The sequence below is a fragment of the Cervus elaphus genome, chromosome 5 (assembly GCF_910594005.1).
Source record: "Cervus elaphus chromosome 5, mCerEla1.1, whole genome shotgun sequence".
Classification (NCBI taxonomy): Eukaryota; Metazoa; Chordata; class Mammalia; order Artiodactyla; family Cervidae; genus Cervus; species Cervus elaphus.
The window spans coordinates 95,555,815-95,570,021 of NC_057819.1; the positions used below are offsets into that span (position 1 = coordinate 95,555,815).

Sequence of the window (14,207 nt, forward strand, 5' to 3'; positions counted from 1 at the left end):
TCAAAGGAAAGTGGACTCATTACAGACACAAATCCAGTCTTAGAAATGAGATTCCAGCCCTTAAATCCTCTACGGCTAGGCCTGAAAGTGGAAATCCCACTTTGTCTCCCTGGGTTGTGATCAACCCGCAATGCTGGGTCCAATAAAGCTGTTCCCTTATGCTTTCTCTTTCAACAGCACATGGTGCTGGGTGAGGCCTCCCCACACGTGCTCTAGGTTTCCAACTTCAATTTGAAGTGGGATGGCTACATTCCATGCATGGCCGTTACTTCTCTTGACTCAGAAGTCTAAGCAAAAAGGTCAACTTTCATAAAAAGTAACGTAAGTAAATTCACATGACGTCAAGCCCCAAGGCAGAGCTTTCCAGGGTAATGAGGGGTTTTGTAACTCCCTTTCTGGAAAAAGCAGGACACTTAAATCCACTGGGCACACGCCCCACTGCTCTGTAGAAGAGAGATAGGCTCTGATGAGTGTAGAACAGTTTCTCTAGGAAATTAGGTCACAAGGCTCCGGAACTTACATAAGTGACATTGAGCTTCTGGATATGCACAAAAGATTACAGATGTCAGAGATAACCCATTAGTCTTTAACTAACTCTCTGATGCCTAAGAGAACAACAGCTTATATCAGTTGGCTCTTTTTCAAGGACATCATGCAAGCTGAGCTGGTAAGGGTTTGGTCTCACTGGCCTACATAGCCATCTTGTGGCTGGCTGGGGGATAATTAAATTCAACGCTTCAATCTTCACTGAGTATCCTTGAGATCAAGGTGAACTCAGACTGAATAAAAGGGAAGGGGCTGGAGGACCAAAACAGGGAGCCAGTCTCACCTAGTCTGCCGTCTCTGAGACGCTTCTGGGCCGCCCCCACCTGCCGCTGAAGGTCCTGTAGCCGGGAGACCAGGAGGTCTCTGCTAACTGATTCCATACAAGCTGGGCCGCCACAGCTCAGAACATCATCTCCCTGCGGAAGTCAGTGTTCTCTTTATTGACCAGACTCAGCTAGCGACACTGCACGTGCTTACCCCACAGCCTCACTCCAGAACTTCTGACCCTGTGGGGGAAGGAGACTCCTGCCGTAACATACAACGACCAAGGGGGACTGGATCTGGATTTGGTTTGATGGCAGCGACTGTACTGGAAGCAGCAGCTGAGTCTTACTTGAGATTTAGCGACTGCAACCAAATTAAAACTGGTACAGACCACAGTCTCTTTCCACACTGGCATTGTGTTCTGTGTTAGTCGCTCAATCGTGTCTGACTCTGCAACACCATGAACTGTAGTCCACCCGGCTTCTATAGTTCCTCTTACTTCTCTCTGGGGCTAGGACTTAGATGACAGACATATTTCCAGGGGTTATGAAAAAGCCACAAGGAAACCAACATGAAAAGGTTCTGGGTGAGGCCTCCCCACATTTGATGCTGGGCTTCTTGTGACTTCAGCTTTCCAACACAACCAGCTCCATGTTCTACCTACAGGTCCCCTAAGACATTTGGTATTTTTCAGATGCCAGAATCCGTGGCTCCATTTGGTAAGAGCACCCTAACTTCTCCTGAGGGTCCTTCCTCCCCCTTCCTCAGTCAGTGCCTGGGAGCTGAGCGGGGAGCAGGCAGCTCTGATATGGCCCATCCCTCTGGCCCAAATGGCTGGAGGGAAACTCTGTGCCTCTGATTTCCCTCCAGCCACAGGTATTGGGTTGATGAAACACAGTACGATTTTTGCCCAGATCTCTGTTAAGGGTCTGTATGTTTTTATCCTTCTGGACTGGGAGGGTCTGAGGCTGGGGCTAAAGGCAGCCATCTGGCCACCGCAAGGAGGAAGTCTCTCTGAGATTGGGCTAAATAACAGAGAAAATGGAGCTGAGCGGGCAGAAAGAAACACTGGGTCTTGGTGACACTTCTGAGCTCCTGGACTACAGTGTATTTGAAGCACGCTTAACCTGGGGCTTCCTCGTGATTTACTGGAGCAACCCTGACTCAGTTTAGGTGGGATTTTCTGCTCTTTGCAGGAGAGAGCATGAATCCCAACCCTTCCCTGTGGTTCCTGTAGGGGGTGATCAAGGTGTGGGGAAGAGACAGTATGGCTTTCAGCATCTCCAAGTCCCAACAGCATCCTGCTAAAGATTTCAGGCCTTTCAGCTGGATAACTGATGTCCCAGAAAAGCCACGAGAAGAGAAGAAAAGGGAGAAAGAGATTCACCTGCAGGAGCGCTCTGCAACGGTGACAACGAAAGGCTTCCCGACCAGGCCCCGCCGAGGGTCTCTGCCTCTCACGTTCACAAGGTGGACAGTCGCAGTCAAAGAAATACTGAGACCTCAGCTTCTGGCGCCTCTCAGCAACGCCCATCCTGCTCTCGTGCGGTCCTGCAGAAAGACCACGCTTGGCCAATACTGAAACCGAGGGAGCACCAGACACTGCTTAAAAGATTGCAGGGGACTTCCCTGGCGATCCAGTGGATAAGACTCTGAACTGCCACTGCAAGGGACAGCGGGTTGCCTCCCTGGTCAGGGAACTAAGATCCTGCACATCACAGTCAAAAAAAAAAAAAGACTTCAGCTTAGTGGAGGGTCTGTCACATCATGTAACAAATACCTTTTACTCAAACATGGGTGTAACTATAGAAACAGGCTTCAAAGTCATGGGGACAGGAAGAGAAAGAAGCCAAGAAATTGTTCCCAGTCCATTTTCAGAATAGGATGCTTACAGGGATCAAGCAGTGAGATACACAGCAGTGGAGACACAACAGGGCCTAGTGAGGAGCTCTGTACCGCCTCCACCAGCAAACAGACTCTCCCTGGGCAGGTGAAAGGCACCTGCTTTGTGGCTTGCCCATGCGAGTTCACCCCATCCTTTTCTGCTGCAGAAGGGTGGGCAGAGGGGAGGATGGATGGCTCACCGTAGCAGTGGAAGATCTCCTGCCCTCTTCTAATCAGCTGTGATGCCCGAATGGTGGCGATGGTGCCAATGAAGGACACGCTGGTGTTGGGGCTGCAGGAATGGTTCAGGAGGCTGACGACAGGGAAAAGGGCTGTGGCAAGGCGCACCTGCTGGGTGTCGGTAATGAGGTTCTCTTTAGATCCTGAAAGAGCAAGAGGAGAAAGGGGAAAAATGTGTCAGGACATTCATCCTGGCCTCGCCCTCCATTCCTCAGATGATGAGCTGGGTGATCAGGCCTGAAGCCTGGCTGAGTCAGAGCTCCACAAGCCGGATCTGATATATATCAGACGGAGCATGACTCAGAGCTAACTCTGGTCCCCAGGAAGCAAAGCAAATGAGCACATGAAAAGTCCACCAGAATCCTGGAACCTAACCACTGTGTCTCAATTCCCCAAAAATAATCCAAAGATTAGAATTTGTAGAAAATAATAAAAAAGGGATTATCAGTAGGGAGCCTTCTAGACAAGACAGTTGCATAATGTTCATGACGACATGGAAATCAGAGCACCTGCTGAAGTTACTTCCTAAAGACTTTTATAGTCCAAGTGCTTTGGTTTAACTGGTCTTTGGGGGGTTAATAGAACAGGTAACCTAATCGCTATCCTAAGCAGGCCTATCATCTTTTTTTTTAATCTATTTTTTAAAAAATCAGTATTTCTTATGCTCACCCCTTTATTCTGCTCTTTGTCCCAATCTGATGGGATATCAGTCAGTAGTAGTACTCACGGAAAAAAATCTCTGGATTACTTTTTTTTTTTTCGATACACCTTGCAGCATGTGGAACTTCCCTGTGCAGGGATCAAGCCTGTGCCCCCTGCACTGGAAGTGTGGAGTCTTAACCACTGGACCACCAGGGAAGTCCTGGGCTATGTCTATTCCAGTTCCATATCCCAAACAATCTCTTCTTTGAAACACAATCAGCAATTTAACCACGTGACTGAAAATTAGGAAGGAAGCGGGGCGGGGTGGGGGGGCTATTTCTGCACCAAGGCTCAAGCACTTATATTCATATGTGAATTCTTCTATTCTCCTGCGGGCCCACTTGCTCTTATTTTAGCCGTAACTCTAACTGGCATAGCTATTCAACTTCTCAGCCCACAACAGTCCAGAAACAGACAACTAATAAGATGCAGGATTTCTGACAATGGCAAAGGAGCCGGTGACAGACTGGGAGGAGGCAGAACTTATACGAGAATAACAGCCTTGGGGCAAACAGAAGTACTAGCACCACTGAGTTTTACTACAACTGTACATCTGACCTAAGCAGAGGTTCTCAGACTCACACCATACTTGCACGGACTTTTGTGACGGCCATACACATCTTAGGAGAATGCACGGCACACACAACCTTGAGTGTACAGAAAGGTTTAAGCTGTGTTCCGCAACCTTGGTGTAAGCACGAGCAGAACGTATTTCCAACAAAGCTGGTTGAAATATGAAAGATACTGGTACTTGAAAGGGAAATTTCACTTTTCTGGAAAACTGATAAACCATCATTTTAATTGTGATATCACCGTACAAGCCAAGAGTCTCAATCTACCAGTCACCAAATAATGAGGTGTAGGCACATATGAAATAAATAAAGAAAATATAAACCATCAAGTGAAAATGTTCTAGAAAGGAAACCATTAGCTATAGGAATAATACTGTCTCTCTGCAGACAATTCTATTACCTGCTGCCGTGGAGAGCTAGGATTAGAACAAGTAAATAAAATTCACAGGGAATCCAAATGACTCAATTTTAGTCAACAGTTCTACACTGTATTGAAATCTTTCATTAGTGCGTCTCCTAAATGCATAACTGATTTTAGTATCCTTTCCCCTACCCTTGTCCAAGGCCTACCTTCTGGTAAATGTGCTAACGAGCAGTGGAAATGCTAAAAGGTAAGGAGGCCGCAGGAAGGAGCAGCACAGGGCACAAACAGTTTGTAGTCTGAATAATCAGCCTCTGCATAATTAAAAGTTGACTTGCATTGCCAACTACTGATAACTGGCAATCTATATTAGAACAGCTGCTAAAATTTTCCCAGAAAAAAATTATCACAATGCTGTGAGTAATGCCAGCTTCGTGAATTATTTATGGATTATCCTCTAACAGAAGTAGGCCCAGGAACTGGGTGGGGTGAGTATTTTATGTCAGAGTTGAATCTCTCTCTAATTATCTCGACAAAATTAAGTATTGATTTTAAAAGTTATTCAATATTTTGCATTAGTCATCTATTAGCAGAGATCAGAGAAAGTGAGAATGTGTAGGTACCTTAAGCAAATCTGTGACCTTTTGTGCACAGAACAAACAAAAAAACATAAAAAGAGGGACTAATTCTTTATTTTATGGAAAGGGCACCTCACTAATATCCTTAGTACATTTAAAATGAGATTCAAGTCAAAAAAAAACATTCATTTATAATACTTTCGGGATACACCTCTCTTGGCAGATATTTTATGAAACAAGAAATTTCTGTGTAAAGCAAGTCATCAAGGATCCCCATGCAAGGTAGATTCCCAGTGGTTGAAGAGTAAAAGGGTAGTGAACTGACCTGAACCCCTGCAGAACTTCATTAATCCCCTTTACGACCTGAACCCAGACACACCACGAATATGCCAGTTTCACCCAGACAGATCCGCACATACCAAGGTCTGGAGTTTCATTGGTGGCCAGTTCTATTCCTTCAAATAAGTGCCAAAGAGAGGTTCCTGAGGAACTATGATTAAATAGGATTTATGCAAAGATAATAACATACGTTTTTATAGGTTTTTGTCAAAATCTATCCAAGTTAACACTTTAATCCTTCTTCTGAGCTACTAATGAAACAGCTGCTAATGAAATTCAATGAGAACACTAAACTGGGAGGTGTTGGAACCCCAAAGAAATAATAAAAAGGGATGAAATAAGATTAGAAATATTAGCAGACGGAGACAAAATTAGACTGACTTCAAAAATGAAAGTGAACATTGCTGGTGGGCGTGTTAACTGGTACAGCTTTCCTGGAGGGCAATTTTGCAGCATGTATCAAGTGCCTTAAAAAGTGCTCTCATCACGTGAACTATTTTTTAAAGAAGCTAAATTACAAAAGAAATACATGGGAGTCAGAAAAAATTTACAATCTGAAAATCACAGAGAAAGTAACAGTCATTTATAATCCTTTCAAGTCAGCTATAAGGTTTTGGTGCATTATGTAAGTTTTCTTTCTAGTCCTAAATATGGAATTTTTAACATAACTAGCAACATGGTACACATAGTGATTTGTAAGTTACTTCTCTTCACTTAGTATGTCATGGCCATCTCATTATATTCTAACCTGAGATGTATACTATATTTAAAACAACAACAACAACAAAGCAACTCTGGCAATCTGATAGGGAAAAAAAGGGTATCTTGCTTAAATTACTAGAGAGAGGTTAGAAATGATCATCTTTATTACTACTTTGATAAAGTGCTTGCTTATGTATATATAAGATTTAACTAATATACCATAAAATTTACCTATTTTAAGTGTAATTCAACAATTTTAAGGAAATTAAATTGTGCAACCATTACCACAATCCAGTTTTAGAACATTTTCATCACTAAGTATATTTTTAAAAGTTGATTTTAAGAGTTGCACAGTTGCTGTTCTCTCATTTTGTCACTCACATTTTCATTTTTCTTTATGGGTTTTGGGGGGTGGGGAGTGTTAAACCAACAACTATTTCATTTCTTACAATGCTGTGTGCCAAAAACTTTGCTTGAGCTCAGCTGAATATTTTTTCTGCTAGTCTTGCCTGAGATTACCTTTAGGATTACAACCATGTGCATGTGGTCCTTTGAGAGGCTAGCCCAGGCTTGTTCAGAGGCCACACCATCATTTTAAGAAGTAACAATTGCAGCTGCAAGGTCTCTTAAGGCTGAGACTCATTAAGTCAGATAACATCACTTCTACTGCATTCCACTGGTGAAACTGAGGTTCAGCAGGGGGAAATAGGCTCCACCTCTTGATGGGAGAAAAAGCAATGTCAAGTTCAAACGGAGTTAAACATATAGGGATGGGACCACAGAAGTTGTGGTCATTTTTGCAAATAGCCTCCCCAGAGGCCTGGAGATTCACCTAGTCCTCTCATTATCCATATTAGAGTACGGACCCACACAGAGGTTGAGTAACCTGCCCAAGTTCACACTGAGAGTTAGTGGTTAAGAGTGACAGAACAGGAACTCTCTGTCCCCCATCCAGTGTCTTCATTCCTTCAAGGACCTCTTTCACCTACCTTCTCTATCTTCTTTTCTGATGATAATGTTTTTGAAATTTGGTATTTAAGTTAAATCTAGCTATCTTCTAATTACCGAAATTTGGTATTATATACTTTAGAAAAGCTTCTCTGACCACCCTAAAATTATGTAAAAATTCACTTATCTTTCTCTAGATATTTTATGGTTTAATTTTTCAATATTTAATTTTTTAATGACTTGAAGAAAGAAAGAATCTAATACTTTTGGGGGGCTATCATATCAGTACCATACTGCTTTTAATTATTGTAGCTCAATGCTGATAGGAAACCTAGCAGTACTAAGTCCCATCAGTACTTTTTACAACAAAAAGGCTATTCCTACCCAGTTATTCAAGAAGAAATTTAGGACAGTGTCAAAGTTTAAGAAAAACCCAATCGTGATTTTGTTGGAAATGGCATTAAACTGATTAGGTCAATGCAGGGAAATCGGCGTTTTTACAGTTTTCAGTCTTTCCTTCTCAGGACATGGCATGTGTCTGCATTTATCCAAGCCTTCTTTTATATCTTTCCAAATTAAAATATCCTTGCAATTCTGAAAGAGATTCTACTTGGTTATATATGAATGTTCCTTTAATAAACTGCTGGATGTGACACAGCAGTGATTTTTTTTTTTCAGGGTTTCTGCATCTTTATTTACAAGTGAGACTGGTCTATAGTTTTTATTCTGGGCTTTGTAAAATGAGTGGGAAAAGGTACTAGGTTGTACCCATGTCCTGGAAGAGTTTATAAGGTATAAAAATGATATAAAAATATCATTATATTTTCAGATATTTTTATAATGTTTAAATTATATAAAAAAGATATAAAAATATCTTTCTGTTCTTGAAAGATCTTTTTAAAAGTATCTTTACTTTTAAAAGTACTTTAAAGTTAAATATGTTCCTTAAAAGTTTTAAAGAACTCACATAGAGAAGAGTGGGTCTAGCTTGTTTTTATGGAAATATTTTGATAACTTTTTCAATTTCTTCCATAATCATCGGACTTTTGAAGCATTCTCCTCCCTCTGGAAAAATTTAGGCAATTTCTATTTTTCTACAAAGTTGTCTACTTAGTATTTTGAAATTCAAAAATAAATTTATATTCTTGGCTACACCCCTTCATTGTTTCTAATTTTGGGGCGTCTTCCCCTGGATTTCTTAATTGGATTTGTCAAACTTCTGTCTCTATCAGGAACCTATAAACTGTATAGTCTTGTGCCAAATCCTGCCTGCTGCCTCTTCTTTGTACATATGTGGCCTAAGATTGGCTTTTACATTTTTAAAAATCACTTATTTATTTTTATTTTTGGCTGCCCTGGATCTTCGTTGCTGTGCATGGGGCTTTCTCCAATTGCAGGGAGAGCAGGGCCCACTCTCTAGCTGCGGTGAGAGGGTTTCTCATTGCGGGCACTTCTCTTGCTGCGGTATGTGGGCTCCAGGGTGAGGGCTTCAGTAGTTGTGGCCCACGGGCTTAGCTGCTCCTCGGCCTGTGGAATCTTCCAGGACCTGAGATTGAACCCATGTCCCCTTCACTGGCAGGTGGATTCTTAACCACTGGACCACCAGGGGAGTTTGGTGTTTACATTTGTAAGCGGTTCAAAAGAAAATTCGCATGAAATGAAAAATCGTAAGGAATTCAAATTTCAGGGTCCATAATAAATTTTTATTGGAGCCCAGCCAGGCACACTTATTTGTATACTATTTATCATTGCTTTCACGCTACAAGTGCGGTTGAATGGCTGCAAAAGAGACCATATGGTCTGCAAAGCCCCAGATATTTACTATCTGGCCCTTTGCAGAAAAAGCTGGCTAAACCTTGGTCTATAGGACACAAGCTTTGATGACTATATTTCTGAATTCCCTATTTTCTTATGTTATCTTCGTTTCCATATCCTTATTTTGAATATATTTGATCCGAGTGGCATATTAAAGTTTCTTTTAACCATGAAGTTTTTGCCAGTTTCTCCTTGTATAGTCACTTTTGTTTTACAGACACAATCTCAATGTTCCTGAGAGCTAAGCTTGATGATATATTTCAGAAAAGTATCCTTTACCAAAATAAAATGCCTCTTTGTTTTACTAGATATCTTACCTTGGGTTCTACTGTTTTACATTAATACCCTGATTTGCTTGTGATTTCTGACATGTCCTGCCCAAACACTTCACGTTGTTTCAAGTGTCACCTGGAGAAGGGAATGGCAACCCACTCCAGTATTCTTGCCTGGAGAATCCCATGGACAGAGAAGTCTGGCAGGCTATAGTCCATGGGGTCACAAAGAGTCGGACACAACTGAGCAACTAATACTTTTTGTAAACAGAATATAGTTGGATTTTAATCTTTTTGACCCAACCTAAAAGATTCATTTAATAGAGTTTAGTCCATTTATATTTACTGTTATAGACTCATTTTTATAATTTTCCTATCTTTTGCTTTGTGAACTATTTTTTTGAATGTTTTTCGTTTCCCTAGAATGAAGGGAAAGGTAAACAACCAATTTTAAATTTACTAGAATAATGTTACCACAGTGTGAAAACGTGTTTTTAATTTTAAAAATACAGAACTGTTCAAAGAAAGCTGTAATCACCCATATTTCCACTTTCAGAATTCATCACTGCTAATTAAGATTTTGGTATTTTTACTTCTAGTGTTGTTTTTTCTATGTATATACATTTCAAGCATAAGTAAGAATAAATCATGCATAAAACACTAGAACCTCACAGATGAAGACAGAGTCACCAATCCTTTTCCGATCACTGCAGGTGACCAGTATTATGGTACATATCTATTTTCCTAGTCCTTTTCAGCCACAGAAGATACAAGTGTTCCTGACTATACATATTCTTCTTACCAAAATTCATTCTTAACAACTTATGAAAAATTTTACCCAAAACTTGCTGTGTAAATAAAAAATTGACTGCAATGCAATATCACGCACAGGGAACAAAAACATTTAGGCTACGATTCTCTGACCATAAAGGGGAGGCCAATGAGGGAGGGTGGATGGAAAACACGTTCGTCTCTCTGGCTTTGCCATCCTGCCTCAAGGATTCAGCCTGAGTTAGTGGTCACCTCTATTGTTTTTCCCAGACAACAGTTTCCATAGTTTTGCAAGCTACTGACATTTGTATCTTTTCTCATATGTTCTACTTAGTATTTTAGAGGCAAGACACAATAGAATCAAAAGGTGGTAGCTTTCTGCTGTATAATCTGGAAGCTCCATATACTATTTTTTATATTCAGAAAAACAAAACAAAATGAAAACAGTATTTTTTAAAATGCCAGTGAAAGCACCCAAGGGAAAACACGATTCTGGAGAAACACTCAACAGATATATTTTAGAAGGCAGCAATGGCTCAAAGCAGCAAAAGGCAGAGAAGAAAATGGAGACTGGCATGCAGTGTGATTCTGTTGTATCATGGGATGAGGCCAGTGCTATTTTGGGATGTTTCCTGTGCTTCAGGATGGGAAATTGAGTCCTGCCCCAAAATATGTCCAATGAAATACCTATACACTGTGTAACTTGGCAGCTGAATTAAAATTAGAGATAAAAAATATAAACAAAAGGTTGACAGAATTCTGCATTACCTCATGTGAGACAAAAGAGCTAAGCATATATAGTTCAGTGAAGCCACATTTAATATCTGCCTATAAATCCTAGGTGTAGATATGACCTCATTCCTCCCCTCCAGAGAGCTAATTAGGAAATTGAGAAAAGTATCGTGAGCTGATTGAATTGAAACACACTGTTAAAATGGAGATCAAACAGAAATGTTGGAAACACCATTTCTTTGCTAATAATAGTATCTGTTGTCAGTACAATCGTATTAGAGGTGGCACTCAGGATGCTGGGCACAGGTACCCTCCCCATCTGCCTTAACAGCCTTATCTCCAGGGTCTAATTCAGGAAAACAGGGCTAGCCTGGTCTGTGTCTAGCAATGGCCCTGAGACCAAAGGCAGCTCAAACATAGATATGGTAATCCATGTTTGATTAGAAATAGTCATACAGCCCACTATAACAGTATTACATGAAAAGCTGTGCTGGGCCAGATTCCTCTCTTGGAAATTTAAAACAGAAGAATGGAGGGGAAAATCTGTCAGGTGAAAAGAGAAGAGACAAGAATAGCTGTGTCACAGGAATAAGTTAAGATTCTGATACTTTAATTACAGACCCTGCTCTGTCTGCAGTCTTGTTTGTCGTGATTGTTTTGTCCAGATTGTTTGAGCTTTCCTTCGCAATAAAAGATTAACAGTGTAGGATTTCCCTGGTGGTCCAGTGGTTAAGGATCTGCCTGCAGATGCAGAAGACATGGGTTTGATCTCTGATCCAAGAAGATTCCACATGCTGCAGGGCAATTAAGCCTGCGTACCACCCCTACTGAGCCCTCGTGCCAAAACTACTGAAGCCTAGGCACCCCAGAGCCCATGCTCTGCAAGAACCACTGTACTGAAAGGCCTCTGCACCACACCTAGAGGAGCCCCTGCTCACCACAACTAGAGAAAGCCCGTGCACAGCAATGAAGACCCAGCACTGCTGCTGCTGCTGCTAAGTTGCCTCAGTCGTGTCCGACTCTGTGCGACCCCATAGACGACAGCCCACCAGGCTCCCCCGTCCCTGGGATTCTCCAGGCAAAAACACTGGAGTGGGTTGCCATTTCCTTCTCCAGTGCATGAAAGTGAAAGTGAAGTCGCTCAGTCGTGTCTGACTCTTAGTGACCCCATGGACTGCAGCCTACCAGGCTCCTCCGTCCACGGGATTTTCCAAGCAAGAGGACTGGAGTGGGTTGCCATTGCCTTCTCCAAGACCCAGCACAACCATAAATAAATAAAATTTGAAATAAATTTAAAACAAAATTTTAACAAAAACAAAGTTAAAACAAAAATTAACAGTGTAACTGTTGGGGGGGATAAGATTTTTAACTTTATTTTTACAAATAAGCACATCAGCTTCACAACTCTGTAAAGTTAGGTGAGATTAAACTACCCATTTTACAGATGAGAAAGCTGAGGCAGAGTAGGATCAAAGTAATTTAAAGTCACAGAGCTTCTCAATGGCATAAGCATAAGACAGCTGTGTCTTCCCTTAAATCACTGATTTGACTACTGTTCTCCTTTACAGTTCTTTCTCCCCTGTAAATGTTAGCTCTATCAAGAACAATATTGTAAGGCAGAATAGAGAGGTTTCCTCTTACCTGTGTGCTGGATGGTCGTTATTGCCTGAGCATTACACTGCAGCTGTAACATGTGTCTCAGCATGGCCACTCCCCAAACATTCAGCTCTGCACACAACACAGGAGTCTCTGCAGCTTTCAGTTTAGTTGGTTTCAGATCTGTTGTGAAGGCCTGCAAACCGGCTGCTTCGAGCTGCCTGCACAGTGCAGAAACACTTAGAGCACAGAGGAATTTGTGCTCAGGGCTATGGTTTTCAGTATGGGGTAAAAGGTGGAAGACGGCATTATAATTCCTTTCATATTTCCCATTAATATCACATCCAGGAATTGGGGTCTCAACTGCTTTATCCTTTTTTTCCCCCTCTCCTCTCAGGTCATATTTGAGTATTTGTGCTGGATCCTCGCTTTCAGGTAAGCAGATGCCCTGGTTACTCATCTCACCACAGAGTGTCTTTATGACTTTGCCAACATCCTCAAACCTAGCTAAGAGAGCCGACCTCAGGGCAACATGACAAAACACGCCCAGTGTGAGAAGCAGAGCCCCCAGAGAACACTCCACACCATGGTAGCGATCCCAGGCCTGCTGCATACACTCCTGGCTGCAATACTTGGCATAGCTGCAGCCATCACAGGGAACCGGGGCCAGAGTGCGCCTCAGACATCGGTGGCAGTGAAGGTCCCCATTGGTCACTTGGATGTCCCACTTGCTCTCCAGGCCATGACGTCGCGGTGGCATTTCTCCTGGGTTAAGGACACTCACAAAAGCATCCTCTTTCACCAGAAGCTCTCCTGGGAGGATATCTTTTGTGGCAACCAGACAGCGGCCTTTTAAAGGGTCTCTATGTAAGCTGACAGAGGACGAGGCACTGGGAATTTGTTCATTCTCTTCCCTGAGGGCCACGGCCTCAAAGGTTTTGGTTAGAGCCTCTGGGAAGACTTCTGGGAGATTCTCCTTTTCGTGTACTTTCACTTTCACACGACAGAGGGTTCTCTGCAGAATCTGAAATTGGGAAGCTGAGAGGGTTGGCTTGGCAGCAAAGTTACTTTCAAGATCACTGATGGTCTGGCTTGCCTCCTGTGGTCTCCCCAGGGTCACCAGACACTCTGCCTTACGCAACAGCAGCTTGGGTTGCAATCTTTCTGGATACCCGTGCGTCTGCGCTCTGACGATGTCTTTAAGGCATGTCTAAAAACAGAAAGGAGATTCCCAAATGACCGTCCGTCCCTACTCTAAAATATTCACTTGGAAGTCTTAACAAAAATCCTTCACTCTACAAGTGAGTGAAGGATTATTAAAAATAGAGCAACTACAACCATGTGCTTATTTCTTTAGATCATATTGTACTGTGATCTTTTAGTTTAGTGATTAGAAATACATGGTGAAGGTATTATGTTTAACTGTCATTAACTATTTTTGATTCTAAGGAAAAAAGTTTAACAGATAGAAGGGGCATATTATGGTGATTAAGAGGGCATCTCAGTACAGACTCTGCCTCTTACTAGTTGTATGACCTTGTGCAGTGAATTAGTTTCTCAGTGTTTAAGTTTTCACATCGGAAAAAATGGGAATAATACCTCACAGGATAGAAGTAAAGACGAAAACAAGGTAATATACCTGAAGTGTTAAAAAGGTGCCTGGAAGACAGTATGTGCTTAATATATGGGAATCATTATTGTAAGAAGTAATAATACAGGGAAGATATAAAGGGCTGAACGCTTCACAAGGTCTTCCCATCGCTGTCTTCAGTAGCCCAGGCTTTTCTTGCCGGGGGACTGGAGCTAGATTCTTGCTCTTCTCTTTTGGACCAAAGGGCTTAAGTGTGAACTTGTGATTACTCACACAGTTCTTTCCCCACCCCCG

At 42.0% G+C, this 14,207-nt stretch overlaps 1 protein-coding gene across 3 annotated transcripts in view; it reads right to left on the reverse strand.

The window, feature by feature from the left end:
* The window catches only part of SMYD4 (SET and MYND domain containing 4), a 41,262-nt gene that overhangs the window by 3,565 nt on the left and 23,490 nt on the right, over positions 1-14,207 (reverse strand). For 2 of the 3 annotated variants that reach the window (XM_043903358.1, XM_043903357.1), the window contains exons 5-8: positions 12,368-13,532; positions 2,895-3,077; positions 2,198-2,361; positions 830-962 (exon numbers count right to left, since the gene is read on the reverse strand). In XM_043903358.1, coding sequence (XP_043759293.1) covers positions 830-962; positions 2,198-2,361; positions 2,895-3,077; positions 12,368-13,532 — 1,645 coding nt within the window. The remainder of the gene's footprint in view (positions 1-829; positions 963-2,197; positions 2,362-2,894; positions 3,078-12,367; positions 13,533-14,207) is intronic. The other variant, XM_043903359.1, reaches the window with a different exon arrangement.